This window comes from Diabrotica virgifera, chromosome 7 (genome assembly GCF_917563875.1).
Source record: "Diabrotica virgifera virgifera chromosome 7, PGI_DIABVI_V3a".
NCBI lineage: Eukaryota > Metazoa > Arthropoda > Insecta > Coleoptera > Chrysomelidae > Diabrotica > Diabrotica virgifera.
This window is the reverse complement of record NC_065449.1, coordinates 97,992,127-98,011,467: the sequence shown is the minus strand read 5'-3', so window position 1 is coordinate 98,011,467 and position 19,341 is coordinate 97,992,127. Positions and strand designations below refer to the sequence as shown.

The window sequence follows — 19,341 nt, the reverse complement described above, 5'->3', positions numbered from 1 at the left end:
AATGTGGGAAAGGTCATGGAACGTCGAGATTTGGAGGAAGAGGGCGTTCAGGATAGGAATATATGGCGGTTAGGTGTGGGGATGCGGCTTAGGCCGTTAAAACCCCCCTATATGCCATTTAAATTCAACATATTTGTATCATAAATCTGCTACAAGCTATCAAACAATAATTGTACTCACCTCTTTAAGAAATCGGTATATTCTGCTTGTCGGATAAGACCAGTTCTCATCATAATGGTCTGGAAGCATTGTCGTTCTATTGCCCATAATTTACAGTCCGTATGAGCTTTAATAGTAGCGGTCCTCTGGCAATTGTACAAAATGGCCAATTCTCCAAGCACTTTACCAGGGTCCAAATGATGCAATATTTTGTTTTCTCTTGAAATTTCTACTTTGCCCTCTGAAAGAAAAAATATAGCGTCAATAATATGGAATAAACATTTTAAAAAGAACAACGCACCGAATGACATATACAATGACATTGTAAAATTTCACAAGTTTAGTTCTTAGAAAATTTCATGAGTGCATAGCAATCTTTATTATTAGAGGTATTATTATTTAACTTCCAGATTGTGTTAAATATTGTGTTAAATATCTTGGGACGTATTTGGATCGTAAACTGTTATGGAAGGATCAAATTCATTCTATTATAAAGAAATCAGAAAATTCTATGAATATCCTTAGAGCTTTTTGTAGAACCGGTTGGGGAGCTGACCCGAATATTGCATTGCTATTCTATCGCTCAATGATTCGACCAATTTTCGACTATAGTTGTCATTTATATGGGTCTGCGTCAACAGGATATCTTAATAAAGTTGAAATCCAAAGGAATAAATGTTTGAGACTCTGTCTCGGTTACTTAAAATCTACTCCTATTACTATTATTGAGATTGAAGCTAAGGAACCACCACTTACTCTACGTAGACAGTTTTGTACAGATAAGTTTGTAGCTAGAGCTATCTCAAAAAACGTCAGCTACTTAAGGACTATTCGTAACTTGAATATATTAGATTTAAGCCATAAATATTGGTGTACTAAAAAAACCCCCATATACGTTGAAAGCTACAGGAAGTTGACAATGAATGAAAACCAAATGTACAAAAATAAAATACCTTTAATTTACACTAAACCTCCTGAAACTCTCTTTTCCAAGGTAATACAAACAAACTACATGGATTCAAACCTTCCAGGTAATATTATCAACAAAATAATTAAAGACAGGTGGCCTATGTTTCAATATATTTTTACTGACGGCTCCAAAATTAAAAATAAAACCGGATGTGCAATATATCACTGGAATTCTGAATACAAAGAATCATGCCGATTGCCTAATGAAGCTTCAATATATACTGCCGAATTATCAGCTTTATTACTTGCGTTAAAATATATAGCCTCTCTTGGTATGGACAATTATATCATTTTCACCGATTGTAGAAGTATTGTGGACAAACTCACTTCTATCCAATCGACAAAAAATCTAAACCACATTGAGATAGAAATTAAGAGTCTATATTATGATTTTACTTCCTCGGGCAGTTCAATTATTATTTGTTGGGTGAAAGGACATTCTGGAATATTAGGAAATGAAGAAGTCGACAAATTAGCTAAATCTGCAGCTTTAACCAAACAAAACATAAGCAACATACTTCTACCAGTAACCGATATAGATAATATCAGTAAAAACCATTGCAAACAAAATTGGCAACGTGTATATAACCAAAGTACAACGGGAATAAATTTTAGAAATTGCCAGCCACTAATTCCCAATGAGAGATGGTTTAAACAAGAATCAAATAGGCTATTTATAAAAACAATAAACAGAATGAGGTCAAATCACGCACTAACCCCAGCATACAAACACAGCATAGGTATCAGTGATAACCCATATTGCGCCTGTGGTGGAATGGGAGATCTACAGCACCTCATATTGGAGTGTGGACTGTACAGACAAAATATTAAAGTAATGTATGAAAAGTTAATTGATCTAAATTGTCTTTTACCTGTCAATTTAAACGAAATTCTTTTTCCAAAAAATAAGCAGATGTTACAATGTCTTTACGAATATGTAACGTCCTGTAAATTTAAATTTTAAATAGGCTTAGATAATAAAATTATAAAATTGTAAAAATATCACACAAAATTGAAAAATGTATCCATTAATATAGTATAACACTCTGTAAATTTAGATAATAAGTAGGCTTAGATATTAACTTAAAATTGTTATTGTAATACCATACAAAAAAACACAAATATTCTGGCTAATTGGCTCCGTCAAAGCCATTAATAAAAAAAAAAAAAAAAAAACTTCCAGATTTAGCCATACGGCTCACACTCCCTCTAAGGGGAAAATTGACTCATCCCAGATACCTACGGTATCAAAAAAGGATTAAGCTCTGGTGAGACTCTTTCCGTGTTACCGAGCCCTAGCTGACTTGGTATGCAGGTGTATCTCCCAAAACTTGTGTACACATCTGGCCGTTGCGAGCAGTACAGCTTTCTGCATGGTCTTGTAAAGATGTTCATTTAGACCCAACTTTTTTATGCTTTCGAGGAGGTTCTTCGGAATGACTCCAGTAGTAGACATAATAATAGGTATCGTCTAGGTACTTTGCATTCTCCATTGTCTTCGTATTTGAATTTCCGGATCTCTGTACTTGGTGATCTTTTCTTTTATTAAACTTTATTATTATTATTATATAATATTAGAGAAGAGACGTAAAGTTGCAGCAGATATGTGAAAGGTTTATATTTATAAAACATATAATACCAATTTATCGAATCAAAAACCTACGATATGCTGGTGATAAGGTGTCTTCGGCTGAAGAACTGGAGCAAATTAAGAAGAGTGCGGTGAGTGCGGAATATGGTTTGAAAATAAATAGGTATACAAAAAAAAAACAAAGTAATCACCATCAATAGAAACAGAAACAACCAGAGATAAGAAACATGGCAGGTCATGAACTGGTCAGACAATTTACTTATTTAGGATCCGCCATTACTAACAGTGGAGGGTGCGAAGACAAGATCCGTTGACTCATCACAATGGCCAAATCGGCAACAGTCAACCTGAGATAAATATGGAAGAACACTGATTAACCTTTATTAACCAACATGACTGGTTACTCGTTCTGCGAACCAAAACAACAAACACAGTCATTAAACAAAAATGGTCAAACGAATTGCATGACACAACTACATCCTTAAGAAGGAGAAAAGATAAAGGAAGAGGCCTTTTCATGCGTCGCTTTTGGATGATATTAATTCCTTTGTTCACTTCTTCCATTAGTTATATCGCTTGTCATTAATTTTATTTTTTCTAGTGATTTTCTACCTATCTGGTTTCTACCTAGCTATCTTGGCCTGTCTCATGTTTTTTATATGCATATATTCAAAATTTGGCTAGAAAATCTCTATGTATTCATCTTTTTAGCCAAACCAGCTTTTTGTTCCACATTTTTTCGTATTTAATATTTAATTTTATCTTATTTTGTTTTCTCTTACATCTTTCTTAAATACCTCATTTTCAATGACATAATTTTTGTTTAATGTTTTAATGCTTTATATACAGTATGTCTCTGTAAGTTGTATCCATATGGAAAACTTTTTTATTATTAATTTTACGAAAAAAAGTAGTTCCTTATGAAAAGTTCTGCATAGTCCAAAACCCAAGATTCAACCATCAGATATCAAATTTTATGAATGTTATACGAGGTATGTCAAAAAGTTTGAATTTCACTCAAGAGTAAAGTAGCTTTATTTTTCACAATATTGAAAATTGCTATTATGAAAAGTTGTTTGGAATTAACAACTATATTATAATATGCAATTACATCCTTGTAATTGAAAAAAAAATTTTTTTTGAAAAATTATGGATAACTAACATTATTTTCAGTTATTTTAATTCTGATAACTCTTTTCTAACGAAAAAAAGTGATTCTTAATAAAATGTTCTGGATGGTCTAAAACCTAAAATACAACCATTTATATCAAATTTTATCAATTTTATACGAGGTATGTCAAAAAAGATAAATTTAGATCAAAAGTAAGGTATCTTTATAGTTCAGAATATTTCAATGAGAAGTATGTACATACTGAAACATAGTTTTTAATTCTAAATAACTCTTCATAATAACAATCTTCGATATTGTGAAAAATAAACATATTTTACTCTTGAGCGAAATTCATATTTTTTGACATACCTCGTATAAAATTGAAAAAATTTGACATAAGATGGTTGTATTTTAGGTTTTAGACCATGCAAAACTTTTTATTAAGAATCACTTTTTTTCGTAAAATTAATAATAAAAGAGTTATCTGAATTGAGATAACTGAAAATATTGTTAACCATAATTTTTCAAAAAAAAAAAAATGTTTTCATTAGAAGGATGTAATTGCATACTAGAATATAGCTTTTAATTCCAAACAACTTTTCATAATAGCAATTTTCAATATTGTGAAAAATAAAGCTACTTTACTCTTGGGTGAAATTCAAACTTTTTGACATACCTCGTATAATATTCAAAAAATTTGATATTTGATGGTTAAATCTTAGGTTTCGGACCATTCAGAGCTTTTTATAAAGAATAAGTTTTTTTCGTAAAATTAATAATAAAAAAGTTTTCCATATAGATACAACTTACAGGGACATACTGTATATAATATATTTATAATGTCCGGTTTATAGCGTCCTACATACGCCTTCCGGTTCCCAGTCCGACACGTTCAGGCCTTTTGTCCCAGTCTCCTGATCCTAGATATTTCTCTGACATTGCCTTTTGGACTCCTTGAAGCCATGTTGTTTTCGGTCTTCCTCGTTTTTTCCTCCCAGGTGGCTGCCAGTTCAATATTAACTTTGGTAGGTGATGGTCTGTCATTATCTGTACATGTCCGTACCACGTAAGCTGTTCTTACTGCATTTCTTGTATGATGGTAGCTTTCCATGATTTGTCTTATTTTTTCATTTGCTACGTGCATCATTGTGGATATGCCTGCTGCTATGTGCCAAAAATCTATTTCCAGAACAAGAAGTTTTTGTTCCGTTCTCTTAGTAAGTTGCCAGGATGAACAGAGTAGTGAGTTTAGTACTCTTATTGTTTTCTTTGTTTTTCTGATTCGTTCTTCAATTTCTGTTTTAGTGCATCCATTCCTTTCCATCTTTGCCCCAAACAATAGAATAGAATAGAATAGAAATATGCTTTATTGTCATGAAAAATTTAACAATTTTATAGACAAAGCTTACAAGAATCATAAATAAGAACAGTAACAAATAACAAATACAATTTACTAAAATGATATAAATCGTCAATATAAATAAAATATAATGAAGTGAAACAAAAAAAAGTAATAATCTATTGCAAAATTTAAAAACATTTGCAAATTGCATAATATACCTTAAGAAGTTTAATAAGTTAAGCTAAGCTGCTGCATATGACACTCAAATATAGATTAAGATTCTACTTATACATAAGAATACTGTACTTTCTTAGTTATTGGTTAAGAAACTCTGCTATTGAATAATATGGTCTTTCAGATAAATAGGCTTTAGTCATTTTACGGAAATTGGGGAAAGATGTTGCAAATTTAAGTTGTAGAGGGAGATGGTTGTAAAGATTTTTTGCAGAATATAATATAGATTTCTTTACTAACTCACTGCACGGGATCGGTAAATAGATGTCAAAGGTAGAATTTCTGGTGGAATAGTCATGTCTAGGTCTTGCTGGAAAGACATGTAGATGTTTACGAATTAAGCAAACAGTTTTTAAAATATATAAAGAAGGTAGTGTTAGAATCCTGTGATTTTTGAAGTAGCTTCTGCAATGTGTTGTTCTTCTGAGGCCAAACAGATATCTTATTGCTCTTTTTTGTACATAATTTAAAAATAACATCGGATTGGGCAGCCGTACCAGAACTCCAAAAAGAGAGACCATATCGAAGATGAGACTCGAACAAAAAAAGATATGTTATTTTGGAAGAGGTTAAATTCATTTCCTTCGAAACAGATCTTATTGCAAAGCAAGCTGAGGATAGTTTCTTGCTTAACACATCAATATGAAGCGACCATTTAAGGTTGCTATCTAAAAAAATACCAAGAAACTTTACAGAATCAACGATACTGATCTGGCTGTTATGAAGAGGTAAGGGTTGAAGAGCTTCTTTATAGGATAATGTTACTGTTTTATCTACGTTAAAAGAGATTAAATTTGAATCGGACCAAGATTTTATTGTAAGTAGATCAGAAGTTATAGTAGCATGAAGAGTTGCGATATTTGAGTTGCTCCAAGTGATACTGGTATCATCAGCAAAAAGAAAAACTTTTCCATCGATTTTTAAGCTAGTGATGTCATTAATAAAGATAAGGAAAAGTAGAGGACCCAATACTGAACCTTGCGGTACCCCACATACAATATTTTTGACACTAGAGTCAGTATCATTTGCTCTAACCAGTTGTTTCCTATTATTCAAGTAAGATTGAAACCAGTTCGAAGAAATACCTCAAATTCCATAGAAATCTAGTTAACAGATTGCAGATCTTCCTGGTCCTGTGCGAAGATTATTTGATCGTCCGCGAAATGAAGCGTACACAGGGTTGTGTCGTCGTTTAATAGTATTAGCCCAGTAAATGAACGGGAAATTCGGCGATACCGTGTAATTTTCAGGGGCAACTCAGAATTGCATGAAAATTTGGATTTAGGTTCTACTTACCCTCCACTTCAAAGTTAAAATTGTGCCGTTGGTTGCTTTTACTTGGGGGGTGACAGTCACCCCTTCTCGGGGGTGAAAAAACATACGTTCAAGATAAGACCGGAAATTGATAAATTGACTGATTTTAAGCAACTTTTCTTCTATAAAGTTTTTACTTAAATCAATACTTTTCGAGTTATTTGCCATTGAAAATGTTTATTTTTCGACAAAAGAACTACGTTTTCAGACGGTTTTTCGCAAATAACTCAAAAAGTAAATATTTTATCGAAAAAAATATCCTTAGCAAAAGTGTAGCTTATAAAAAACCCAAAAAAATAGTGTATCATTAAAGTCTATCAATCAAATAAAAACAAAGTTGTAGCTCATGAAAAATACGTTCTTATTCGTCTAATTCCAAATCGAATATTTCAAGGTGAAATCACCGAAAAATTAAGCACTTTTCGGGAAAAACCCATTTAAACTTTTTTAAAGTGTTGATAAAAAGCTTTGTTTTAATTGTTAACAAAAGTTTTAGCATTAAAAATAAGCGAGTTACGCTCAAAATAAAGTTGACCCTCTTTTTTTTGTAAAAAATCATGAAAATCTCGCCGTGTTTAACTCCCCAAATGAAATTAATCGCTACCGTTTTACAAACAATTTACTTACCTATCTATTTTTTATATGATCTGTTTCACCAGTTTAAAGTGTTTATTTTTTAAAGGGTTATAATTGAGAAAACTTGAATGGGTCACTAATCACGAGTGTATGCAAATTTTTAACAGTCATATCTTAACCAATTTTTGTCTTACGGAGAAACAAAATAAAACTAGCATATTTATAATAGCAAAACCTACATTTTTTTACTCTTTAAGATTTTTCTTATCACTAATACTTTTTAAGTTATTTTGAAAAAATGAAATTTTTCAAAAATTTTTAGATATTTTTTTTTACTATAAAACCAAATGTTTTCAAAAATAAGCACTTCAAACCAATCAAACTTACAGATCATATAAACAATACACATACAGTTAAAATAGATGGTAAAGCCAAACGATTAATTTCATTTAGGGTGCTAAATAGGGGGAGGTTTTCACGATTTTTTTTTACAAAAAAAAGGGGCCAACATTTTTTTCAGTGTAACTCGTTTATTTTTGATGCTGTAAACTTTTGTAAAAAACAAATAATAAGCTTTTTTTTTATACTTTTAAAATGTTAATAAGGTTTTCCCGAAAAACTCTTCTTTCTTCGGGGATTTCGCGTTGAATTATTCGATTTGGAATTAGACGAATAAGAACGTATTTTTCATGAGCTACAACTTTGCTTCTACTTAATTTGTAGACTTTACTGGTACACCATTTTTTTCGTTTTTTCGTTTTTTTATAGGCTACACTTTTGCTAAAAATATTTTTTTCGATAAAATATTTACTTTTTGAGTTATTTGGGAAAAACGGTCTGAAAACGTAGTTTTTTTGTCAAAAAATCAACATTTTAAATCGCGATTAACTCGAAAAGTATTGACTTACGTAAAAAACTTTATAGAACCAAAGGTGCTTAAAATAAGTCAATTTATCCATTTCCGGCCTTATTTTAAAGACCCGTTTTTCACCCCCCGAGAAGGGGTAAATGTCACCCCCCAAGTAAAAGCAACCAACGGCACAAATTCAACTTTGAAGTGGAGGATAAGTAGAACCTAAATCCAAATTTTCATGCAATTCGGAGTTGCCCCTGGAAATTACACTCCAAAACTGTCATTTATTGGGCTATATACCCATTCCAGAGCATAATCTCCTCCATTTATTCAGTGCCTCATTCAGATAGATTTTGAAGAGTGTTGAAGATAGACCTTGCAGCCTTGCCTTAGTCCCTAATTTACCCAAAAATTTACGGAGAACTGGTTTTTAATCTTTATTTTTGATCGTATTCAACTGTATTCAACAAAATATACGTAACTGGAAAAATACCCCAAAGCTGGTTAAAGTCGACCTTCGTAACTTTACCCAAAAAAGTAAATGCCAAAACATGTGAAGACTACAGAACAATTAGCCTAATGAGCCACTTACTCAAAACGTTTCTGAAAGTGATCCACGGCAGAATAGGTCCGTGAACTTAGCCCGAAAAAGTCGGGAAAAAAATGCGATTGATGCCATTCGTTTGTCCATTGATTGTCCACCATTTTATTTCGTTAGTCCACCCATCAATTCTTTTTTATAAACAAAAATTTTTTTTCGGGCTAACTTCACAAATCCACAAATTTTCGAAAATTTAAAAAAACTCTTGCTATATTGTTTGTCCATCGTTTGTCCATGTTTGTCCACCACATAATTTTTTTTGTCCACCCTCTGAAACAACCCCCTGTTAATTGTAATTATTTTTTTATTTCTTAATTCGGGCTAACTTCACGTTCTCTTAAATGGGCATTTAAACGTTAATTCGGGTGCAGAATCACAACTACCCGTTTGTCCACTCCTTCGCAGCGTTTGTCCAACCCCTTAAAGTGCGAAACAACCCCCTCGTCAATTGTAATTATTTTTTTATTTCTTTATTCGGGCTAACTTCACGTTCTCTTAAATGGGCATTTAAACGTTAATTCGGGTGCAGTATCACAACTAAGCGTCTGTCCACCCCTTTGCAGCGTTTGTCCAACCCCTTAAAGTGCGAAACAACCCCCCTGTTAATTGTAATTATTTTTTTATTTCTTAATTCAGGCTAACTTCACGTCCATTTAAACGTGTATTTTAAAGTTAATTCGGGCGAAGAATCACAACTACCCGTTTGTCCACCCCTTCGCAGCGTTTGTCCAGCCCCTTAAAGTGCGAAACAACCCCCTAGTTAATTGTAATTATTTTTTTATTTCTTTATTCGGGCTAACTTCACGTTCTCTTAAATGGGCATTTAAACGTTAATTCGGGTGCAGAATCACAACTACCCGTTTGTCCACCCCTTCGCAGCGTTTGTACAACCCCCTGTTAATTGTAATTATTTTTTTATTTCTTAATTCGGGCTAGCCTCACGTTCCCTTAAATGGGCATTTAAACGTTAATTCGGGTGCAGAATCACAACTACTCGTTTGTCCACCCCTTCGCAGCGTTTGTCCAACCCCTTAAAGTGCGAAACAACCCCCCTGTTAATTGTAATTATTTTATATTTCTTAATTCGGGCTAACTTCACGTCCGTTTAAACGCGTATTTTAAAGTTATTTCGGGTGCAGAATCACAACTACCCGTTTGTCCACCCCTTCGCAGCGTTTGTCCAACCCCTTAAAGTGCGAAACAACCCCCTCGTTAATTGTAATTATTTTTTTATTTCTTTATTCGGGCTAACTTCACGTTCTCTTAAATGGGCATTTAAACGTTAATTCGGTTGCAGAATCACAACTGCCCGTTTGTCCACCCTTTCGCAGCGTTTGTCCAACCACTTAAAGTGCGAAACAACCCCCTCGTTAATTGTAATTATTTTTTTATTTCTTTATTCGGGCTAGCTTCACGTTCCCTTAAATGGGCATTTAAAAGTTAATTCGGATGCAGAATCACAACTACCCGTTTGTCCACCCATTCGCAGCGTTTGTCCAACAACTTAAAGTGCGAAACAACCCCCCAGTTAATTGTAATTATTTTTTTATTTCTTAATTCGGGCTCACTTCATGTCCGTTTAAACGCGTATTTTAAACTTAATTCGCTGAAGAATCACAACTACCCGTTTGTCCACCCCTTCGCAGCGTTTGTCCAGCCCCTTAAAGTGCGAAACAACCCCCTAGTTAATTGTAATTATTTTTTTATTTCTTTATTCGGGCTAACTTCACGTTCTCTTAAATGGGCATATAAACGTTAATTCGGGTGCAGAAGCACAACTACCCGTTTGTCCACTCCTTCGCAGCGTTTGTCCAACCCCTTAAAGTGCGAAACAACCCCCCTGTTAATTGTAATTTTTTTTATTTCTTAATTCGGGCTAACTTCACGTTCTCTTAAATGGGTATTTAAACGTTAATTCGGGTGCAGAATCACAACTACCCGTTTGTCCACCCCTTCGCAGCGTTTGTCCAACCCCTTAAAGTGCGAAACAACCCCACTGGTAATTGTATTTTTTTTTATTTCTTAATTCGGGCTAACTTCACGTTCTCTTAAATGGGTATTTAAACGTTAATTCGGGTGCAGAATCACAACTACCCGTTTGTCCACCCCATCGCAGCGTTTGTCCAACCCCTTAAAGTGCGAAACAACCCCCTCGTGAATTGTAATTATTTTTTTATTTCTTTATTCGGGCTAACTTCACGTTCTCTTAAATGGGCATTTAAACGTTAATTCGGGTGCAGAATCACAACTACCCGTTTGTCCACCCCTTCGCAGCGTTTGCCCAACCCCTTAAAGTGCGAAATAACCCCTCTGTTAATTGTAATTATTTTTTTATTTCTTAATTCGGGCTAGCCTCACGTTCCCTTAAATGGGCATTTAAACGTTAATTCGGGTGCAGAATCACAACTACCCGTTTGTCCACCCCTTCGCAGCGTTTGCCCAACCCCTTAAAGTGCGAAAGAACCCCCCTGTTAATTGTAATTATTTTTTTATTTCTTAATTCTGGCTAGCTTCACGTTCCCTTAAATGGGCATTTAAAAGCTAGCCCGAATTAAGAAATAAAAAATAATTACAATTAATAGGGGGTTGTTTCGCACCTTAAGGGGTTGAACAAACGTTGCGAAGGAATGGACAAACGGGTAGTTGTGGTTCTGCACCCGAATTAACTTTAAAATACGCGTTTAAACGGACGTGAAGTTAGCCCGAATTAAGAAATAAAAAAATAATTACAATTAACAGGGGGGTTGTTTCGCACTTTAAGGGGTTGGACAAACGCTGCGAAGGGGTAGACAAATGGGTAGTTGTGATTCTGCACCCGAATTAACGTTTAATTGCCCATTTAAGGGAACGTAAAGCTAGCCCGAATTAAGAAATAAAAAAATAATTACAATTAACAGGGGGGTTGTTTCGCACTATAAGGGGTTGGACAAACGCTGCGAAGGGGTATACAAAAGGGTAGTTGTGATTCTGCAAACGAATTAACGTTTAAATGCCCATTTAAGGGAACGTGAATTTAGCCCGAATAAAGAAATAAAAAAATAATTACAATTAACGAGGAGGTTGTTTCGCACTTTAAGGGGTTGGACAAACGCTGCGAAGGGGTGGACAAACGGGTAGTTGTGATTCTGCACCCGAATTAACGTTTAAATGCCCATTTAAGGGAACGTGAAGCTAGCCCGTATTAAGAAATAAAAAAATATTTACAATTAACAGGGGGGTTGTTTCGCACTTTAAGGGGCTGGACAAACGCTGCGAAGGGGTGGACAAACGGGTAGTTGTGATTCTTCACCCGAATTAACTTTAAAATACACGTTTAAACGGACGTGAAGTTAGCCTGAATTAAGAAATAAAAAAATAATTACAATTAACAGGGGGCTTTGTAACAAAAATGAACTTCTGTTGGAGTGATATACTCCAACAGAAGTAATGAAAAAGAAAAGAAATGAAAAGACTAGGTAATAAAAATGAAGAGAATGTGTATGTGGGGTGTGTGTAAAGAAAAGGATGAAGTGGCTTCTACGTTGAGAAGCCGCAATAGGAAAAATAAAAAATACTACTTTGCAGTAGTACTGAAGAAAGGGGAATTAGAAGGGATAATAAGTAGACGTGGGAAGAGACAGAGGCAAACTGAATAGAGTTGGCTAGCTATAGATGCAAGAGAGCAACTTGACACTCAAGGATGGATACGGCTCGTTTGCATGCCTGTCGAAGAACAGTAGCTCTATGTAGATAGTAATAATGACTAAAATATGAAATAATAAAATAAGAATAATGTACTGAAGAGGAATGAAGATGAATAATTTCTAAAGACGAACAAGATAAATAAATCTAACAAATCATGGGCGCCATGAAAATGATCTTCGATCATTCTCCCAGGTATCTTATACTGCTGTCAGATATTAAATATATCAAACCTGTAATAATGAACATAAAGGAATAATAAAAATAAATGATATACAAAATAAATAAACATATTTATTAAAAATAACTACCAGATTTTTAACAATCTCTGAGTTAAGCAAGTTCATATTATGCTGTGACTCTAAAATGACATAAGTTATACAAGAAGATATATATATTTTAAAGATAACAACAATAATGTTATCTGTTACAAACTTAAATATAAGTACCTCTTACTAACATATAGGGTACAAAATTACATAAGTCTTCTACCAAATGGTTATAGTACGCCTGCTACGTACAACTAAAGGAAACTGACAAAGATGAAAATACTACAAATAAATAGGCCCAAGCCTCACTAAGGGAAAATACAATAATGAATAAATAAAGTTAAATATACAATTGACTAAAGTAGAAATGAAGTTGAGATAAATACCGACGATGACCTAAATTAACCGAACAAATGGAATAAAGCGAATAACACAATATTTGGGAAACAAGCAAGTAATGTTACAAAATAAATTTACCCGAATTACATAAACCAATATCAAAGCAATAATAAAGTATTAAAAACCTAATTTTCTCTAGGCTTATTCCTGTGCACAAGAAGTTACCGTAGATACAAAGTTTGGGAACCAAATAATCTAATATACAAATACATATGTCAAAAAAACAGAGGTAACCTAAATCTGGAAAAAAAAACATAGTGTATTTAACAGATAGTCTGAAATATAAAAAAAAACCAATAGTTACTAAAACTCCTCACTAAATGTTCCCAAACGAGGTTGCAGTTGCATCCTAGAAAATGAGCATCACTATGATGCACCTCCATGCCCCCCCCCCGTAGGCCCAGGTGGCAGGACGAAAAGGAGCTGGAATGTCCCCCAAAAAGCTTGTTCCCAAAACATACTCCCAGTTTGACTTGGCGGTAGCTGCAATAAGGTCAAGGTGGCTTCCCTAGGTAGTCAAGGTGGGTACGACATCACATGAGGGTTAGTTTTCTTCCAAATGGCTAAAAACATATACTTCGTTTGATTTCTCATATAAACCGGTAAACAAAAGTAAAGAGAAGAAGAAATAATCGAGGAAAACTTTTTAGAAGCAATAACATAAAAAAAACAACCATTAAAAATGGAACAAAAACTAATCTCAGGTAACCTTGAACTATTTTGAGTTTGAAAACATGAACAAATAATGGCATTGCATTTGAAATAGGAATATAAAATATGACTTATCTGAAATAACATGAGATTAAGATAGTAATAGCCATCTACATACATTTTATATACCTTAATGAAATGGTATTGAACCAGACAAAGATAGTTACATGACAATTTATAGATATATTGGACATGAAAATTTATAGATATATTGGATGTTCAATCGGTTTAAAACGTACAGAGAAATGGTAATTATTTCCAATATTAATTTGAGGACTTCAAAAATGTTTGGTTATGTAAAACCAAAAACCCCATTAATATAAAGATCGATATAAAGATAATATAAAGATCGAAATAATCTACATCCTTCACCTAAGGGACTGGCTAAGAACATTTAACAATGAACCAACTATTTCATATATTCAAGGTTAACTAAAAAACATTAGTAGAAAAAACGATTTACCGGTTAATTTTTTATTCCTCTTCCACTGATGGTACTCCCATCCTTACTCCAGGAAACCCGTACTCCAGGAAACAAGTGGTGGTAACTTTTTACTATACTTCCAAACTTAGTTGAAATAAAAATTAATTTCGAAGAAATTAACCGCCATTTACGGTACTAACCACCAACACCAACCTGTCAACCTCGCAGCCACCGGCCAAGTGCCTCTCATTCCTCCCACAGTCAGCGAGGAAAACGTCAAACTCTCACGGAACACGAATTAAACGACAAGGAACGGTTCAACAACTATGTTCCGTACAGTGTGACGTCACATGAGAAGTCCTTTACGATAAATTAAAGAATTTAAATGGGAGGTCAAGAGAAAATAATTATTTTTTTAAAAATAATTACAGCGCTAAAAATGATAATATAACGGGTGGACCGTTACAATCCCCTCCTACTCGGGAAAAAAAATTTTTTAACCAAAAAAAATTTTTTTTTTTTTAAACTTCAAAATATTAACAACTAAATTTACAATAGTCTAACAATCCACGTTGATTCGCAAGATTACTTCTAAATATAAACTAATGGTCAAGGAAAAATACATCAATACATGACTCAAACTCATACTAAAATGTTACTATGTTACTCTCTGCTACCAAATATTAACATATATTGCTCAAAAGTCAAAACAAAACTAAATATTGTACTTAAGTTCATAATAATAACTGAGTGTCGAATTGGGCACTAAAACCAAAATTGAACTATCCATGGACATCAGATTTATAAAGGGTATATCCAAGAACGGAACAACCAGGAAAAGGTGTGAGCCAATTCGAACCATATCAAAAGTAAATGTACCAAAGTGAATAAAAAAAATCAGTAACTAAAATAGGTAAAGAATTGAACACTTTATCCAAAACTGAACTAACAATGGACACCAGATTCATAATAGTATATCCAGAGAAGAACAATCAGGAAGATTTATGGAACAATTCTCACTAATGTCAAATAATACCAATAATAAACATACCAAAGGAATCCAAAACTCAATAACCAAAATAAATGTGGAATCGGACACTTAATCCAAAGTCGAACTATCAGTGGACACCAGATTCATAAAAGGCATATCCAAAGAAGAACGACCAGGCAAATTTATGGACCAATTCACACCAATACTAAACCACATAACAGATCAGGTCTACGTACACCCACATCCGGTAATACGAACCTATCCAACTAAATACACAAAATAAATGAAGAATCGGACACTTATCCAGAATCGGACTATCAATGGACACCAGATTTATATAGGAGTATATCCAAAGAAGAACGATCAGGCAAATTTATGGACCAATTCTTACTAATACTAAATAAACTAAATTATTGGATCCAATGGTAACTAATACTGAACAAAATAAATAAATTAGGTCTACATACACCCTCATCCGGTAATATGAACCTATCTAAACTAAGTAATCCAAAATAAGTCAGAAAAAAAAAATTACTAACAGACTAAGTAACAGAGATGTAACCAAACTAAATCAAAGGTAAGATAAATACCTAAAGTGTATTGACTAAGGTATTCTAGAAAATACATAAACTAATTCATGCTGGTATTCGCGAACTATAGCATGTTGCTACAACAGATGTATGAGAATAACCAGACTTAGATAAGGTACTAATATAAGAATAAGTAAGGAAGAAAACAGAATGAATAGTGAACTTACAAGGTCTATGGCACTATGATAAATAATAGGAAGAAAAAAAAAAAATATGATAAGTGATAGGGAAAAAAAATTGACGAGAACGAGCACAATTTTAAATAAAACTGCAAATTCATGCGTTCTCACATACGTACATAGAATTATTCAGGAAATATTCCAGAATCTGAATAACAAAACTAATGCCTACGAAAAGAAGTGGGAATATATTCAAATGAACAACTCATCTGTCTAAACACTCCAAATACTGACTTAACGAACCTACTATGTATAGGGATGGCCTAAGCATTGATTTATAAACAAGTGCGCAAGATATTTATCCATGTTTACTCATCAACTCAAAGTACAAACATACTATGAAGCAAAAGGCCTAATATGAACTAAATACTTCCCTATTAAATTGTAAAAAAACTGAAATAAGTAAACTGATTACAGAAAAATGTTTAGGAAATGTAATGATGAAAAGACATCTGCCTACTCTGCCATGAGGACATAGATTACGAAACCGGACAGCAGTGATCAGTTGCTGAATTTCGAACCCACGTATTCACCAACTTTGAGCATCAACAGACTAAGTAGTTTCTAAGAAGAAATATGAAAGACTCAAGAATTCATACATACTTACATCAAAAATTCCAAACTAATTCCAGAATCATACTGTGTAGGATAGAAGGATATAAATTATTATAAAGTGTTTAAGATATTGGAGACAAATAATGTTAATAGAGTAACCCAATAACAAATTAAAAACCACATCTTTCCAATATGGCAAATTCAATAATAAGATATAAATATGATCAAAAAAAAATAATTAGTAAGTAATCAAATAGGTATTCAAAAATAATATAACACATAACCTGAGATATGCAGTGTATAACATATAGTTCCATAATAATATCCATATTAAACAAGAGTACTTGTATGAGCTTACCTATCCAAATATATAAATATATAATAAGTTAACAACCCTACTAACTTAGGGGTTAGGTGTGCAAAAACTGAACAAAAATACAAGTGAAGTTATTATCAATTGTATAATCCTACTGACAGGATCAGCAATTAATAATATTGACTCATAATAATAATTAAAATGCACCATACCTAATACCAAAAAAAAATAAACTCATACATAAAGTACTATATAATAATTAAATTAATAAGTAATAAATTAAAAGTCATCAACAACAAAGCCAAAGATGAAATCAAGCAATGTATGTAGGTACCTGCATTATCAGATGACAAAAAAAATATCAGACTAAAATTTCTAACCATACTAAAGATTGAGCTAAGCTAAAGACAAACAGAAGAAGAGATTAGCTTGAACAACACTGTTAAGGTAATCTTCTTCTGAAGACTGTTCTATAACTTAGTAGGAAAATAGTATCAATGTTTCCTAACTAATAAAGAATTTATATTTAAATCTCAACCTAAAGTATCTGATTTCTATGAGCATTATATTATGGTACCCACATTGATATAATATTATTATCAACAATAATAAAACTAGAAACTGAGATGGATAATGGAACTACTTTACTATACAATAATTATAATTGTTATATTTAACACTACCAATTAAAGAAAAATAGTTTGGATGACCATCTGTAACCATCCGAACCATGCGAATTCAACGTATCATGTATAGAAACTAATGTCTGGACTGATATTGCTTTGTGGTGTGTGCCTGTCTTACCAAACAACCCAAATATCAAAAATAACAAATATAAAATATAATCTAAAGTTTGTAAGACAAAGATACATATGGAGAAAATATTAGCGACACACCAACAAATCAAAATGCCAGCAAAATATATAAATAATCAAATCAATAGCGTAAATAAAATACCTAAATACTGAAAATGATTTCTAGTTATGTATAAAATATAACCATACTAGAAAAAAAATGTATGCATATATTCAACGATTAATTGTACGCGCAAACGTACTACCATTGGTAGAAGGAATAAAAATTTAACTAATAGAACATAATGTCAGTTATGTATACTCAATCTAAATACATAAATAAGTTTCCAATAAAAATACAAAATCCAAACTAACATATGAGCTGTACCACTAAAACTAAAAATGAGGTATCGAAATAAACTAATCAAAACCAAAAGCAGCATAAGTCTACCTGTTTAGTATTCGTAAAGTTTTAAAGACCAAAAATAAATCAGAAGTAACATGTATACAAAGATATCAAAAGTTAATAAAACAGAAAATTCCAATAAAAGAAAATTGAACTAAAAGAACTACTGTCTTAGAACCAAAAACGGTTGGCACCACGCATTGGGCAGCCAGTGTAACAAAGAGAAGAAAACTTCTGTTGGAGTGAAAGTAAAAAGAAAGATATAGGTACTCCAACAGAAGTAAGGAAAAGAAATAGAAAGACTAACTAATGGGACATAGATGTAGAGAGAGAGTGTAAAGAAAAGGATGAAGTGGCTTCTACGTTGAGAAGCCGCAATAGGAAAAATAAAAAATACTACTTTGCAGTAGTACTGAAGAAAGGGGAATTAGAAGGGATAATAAGTAGACGTGGGAAGAGACAGAGGCAAACTGAATAGAGTTGGCTAGCTATAGATGCAAGAGAGCAACTTGACACTCAAGGATGGATACGGCTCGTTTGCATGCCTGTCGAAGAACAGTAGCTCTATGTAGATAGTAATAATGACTAAAATATGAAATAATAAAATAAGAATAATGTACTGAAGAGGAATGAAGATGAATAATTTCTAAAGACGAACAAGATAAATAAATCTAACAAATCATGGGCGCCATGAAAATGATCTTCGATCATTCTCCCAGGTATCTTATACTGCTGTCAGATATTAAATATATCAAACCTGTAATAATGAACATAAAGGAATAATAAAAATAAATGATATACAAAATAAATAAACATATTTATTAAAAATAACTACCAGATTTTTAACAATCTCTGAGTTAAGCAAGTTCATATTATGCTGTGACTCTAAAATGACATAAGTTATACAAGAAGATATATATATTTTAAAGATAACAACAATAATGTTATCTGTTACAAACTTAAATATAAGTACCTCTTACTAACATATAGGGTACAAAATTACATAAGTCTTCTACCAAATGGTTATAGTACGCCTGCTACGTACAACTAAAGGAAACTGACAAAGATGAAAATACTACAAATAAATAGGCCCAAGCCTCACTAAGGGAAAATACAATAATGAATAAATAAAGTTAAATATACAATTGACTAAAGTAGAAATGAAGTTGAGATAAATACCGACGATGACCTAAATTAACCGAACAAATGGAATAAAGCGAATAACACAATATTTGGGAAACAAGCAAGTAATGTTACAAAATAAATTTACCCGAAT

The 19,341-nt window shown here is 32.8% G+C and overlaps 1 protein-coding gene across 4 annotated transcripts in view; it reads right to left on the bottom strand.

Annotated features, from left to right (window-relative positions):
• The window catches only part of LOC114330751 (cGMP-dependent protein kinase, isozyme 2 forms cD4/T1/T3A/T3B), a 1,273,893-nt gene that overhangs the window by 33,343 nt on the left and 1,221,209 nt on the right, over positions 1-19,341 (bottom strand). For all 4 annotated transcript variants that reach the window (XM_050655748.1, XM_050655750.1, XM_050655749.1 and 1 more), the window contains one exon: positions 181-400. In XM_050655748.1, the coding sequence (XP_050511705.1) occupies positions 181-400 (220 nt within the window). The remainder of the gene's footprint in view (positions 1-180; positions 401-19,341) is intronic.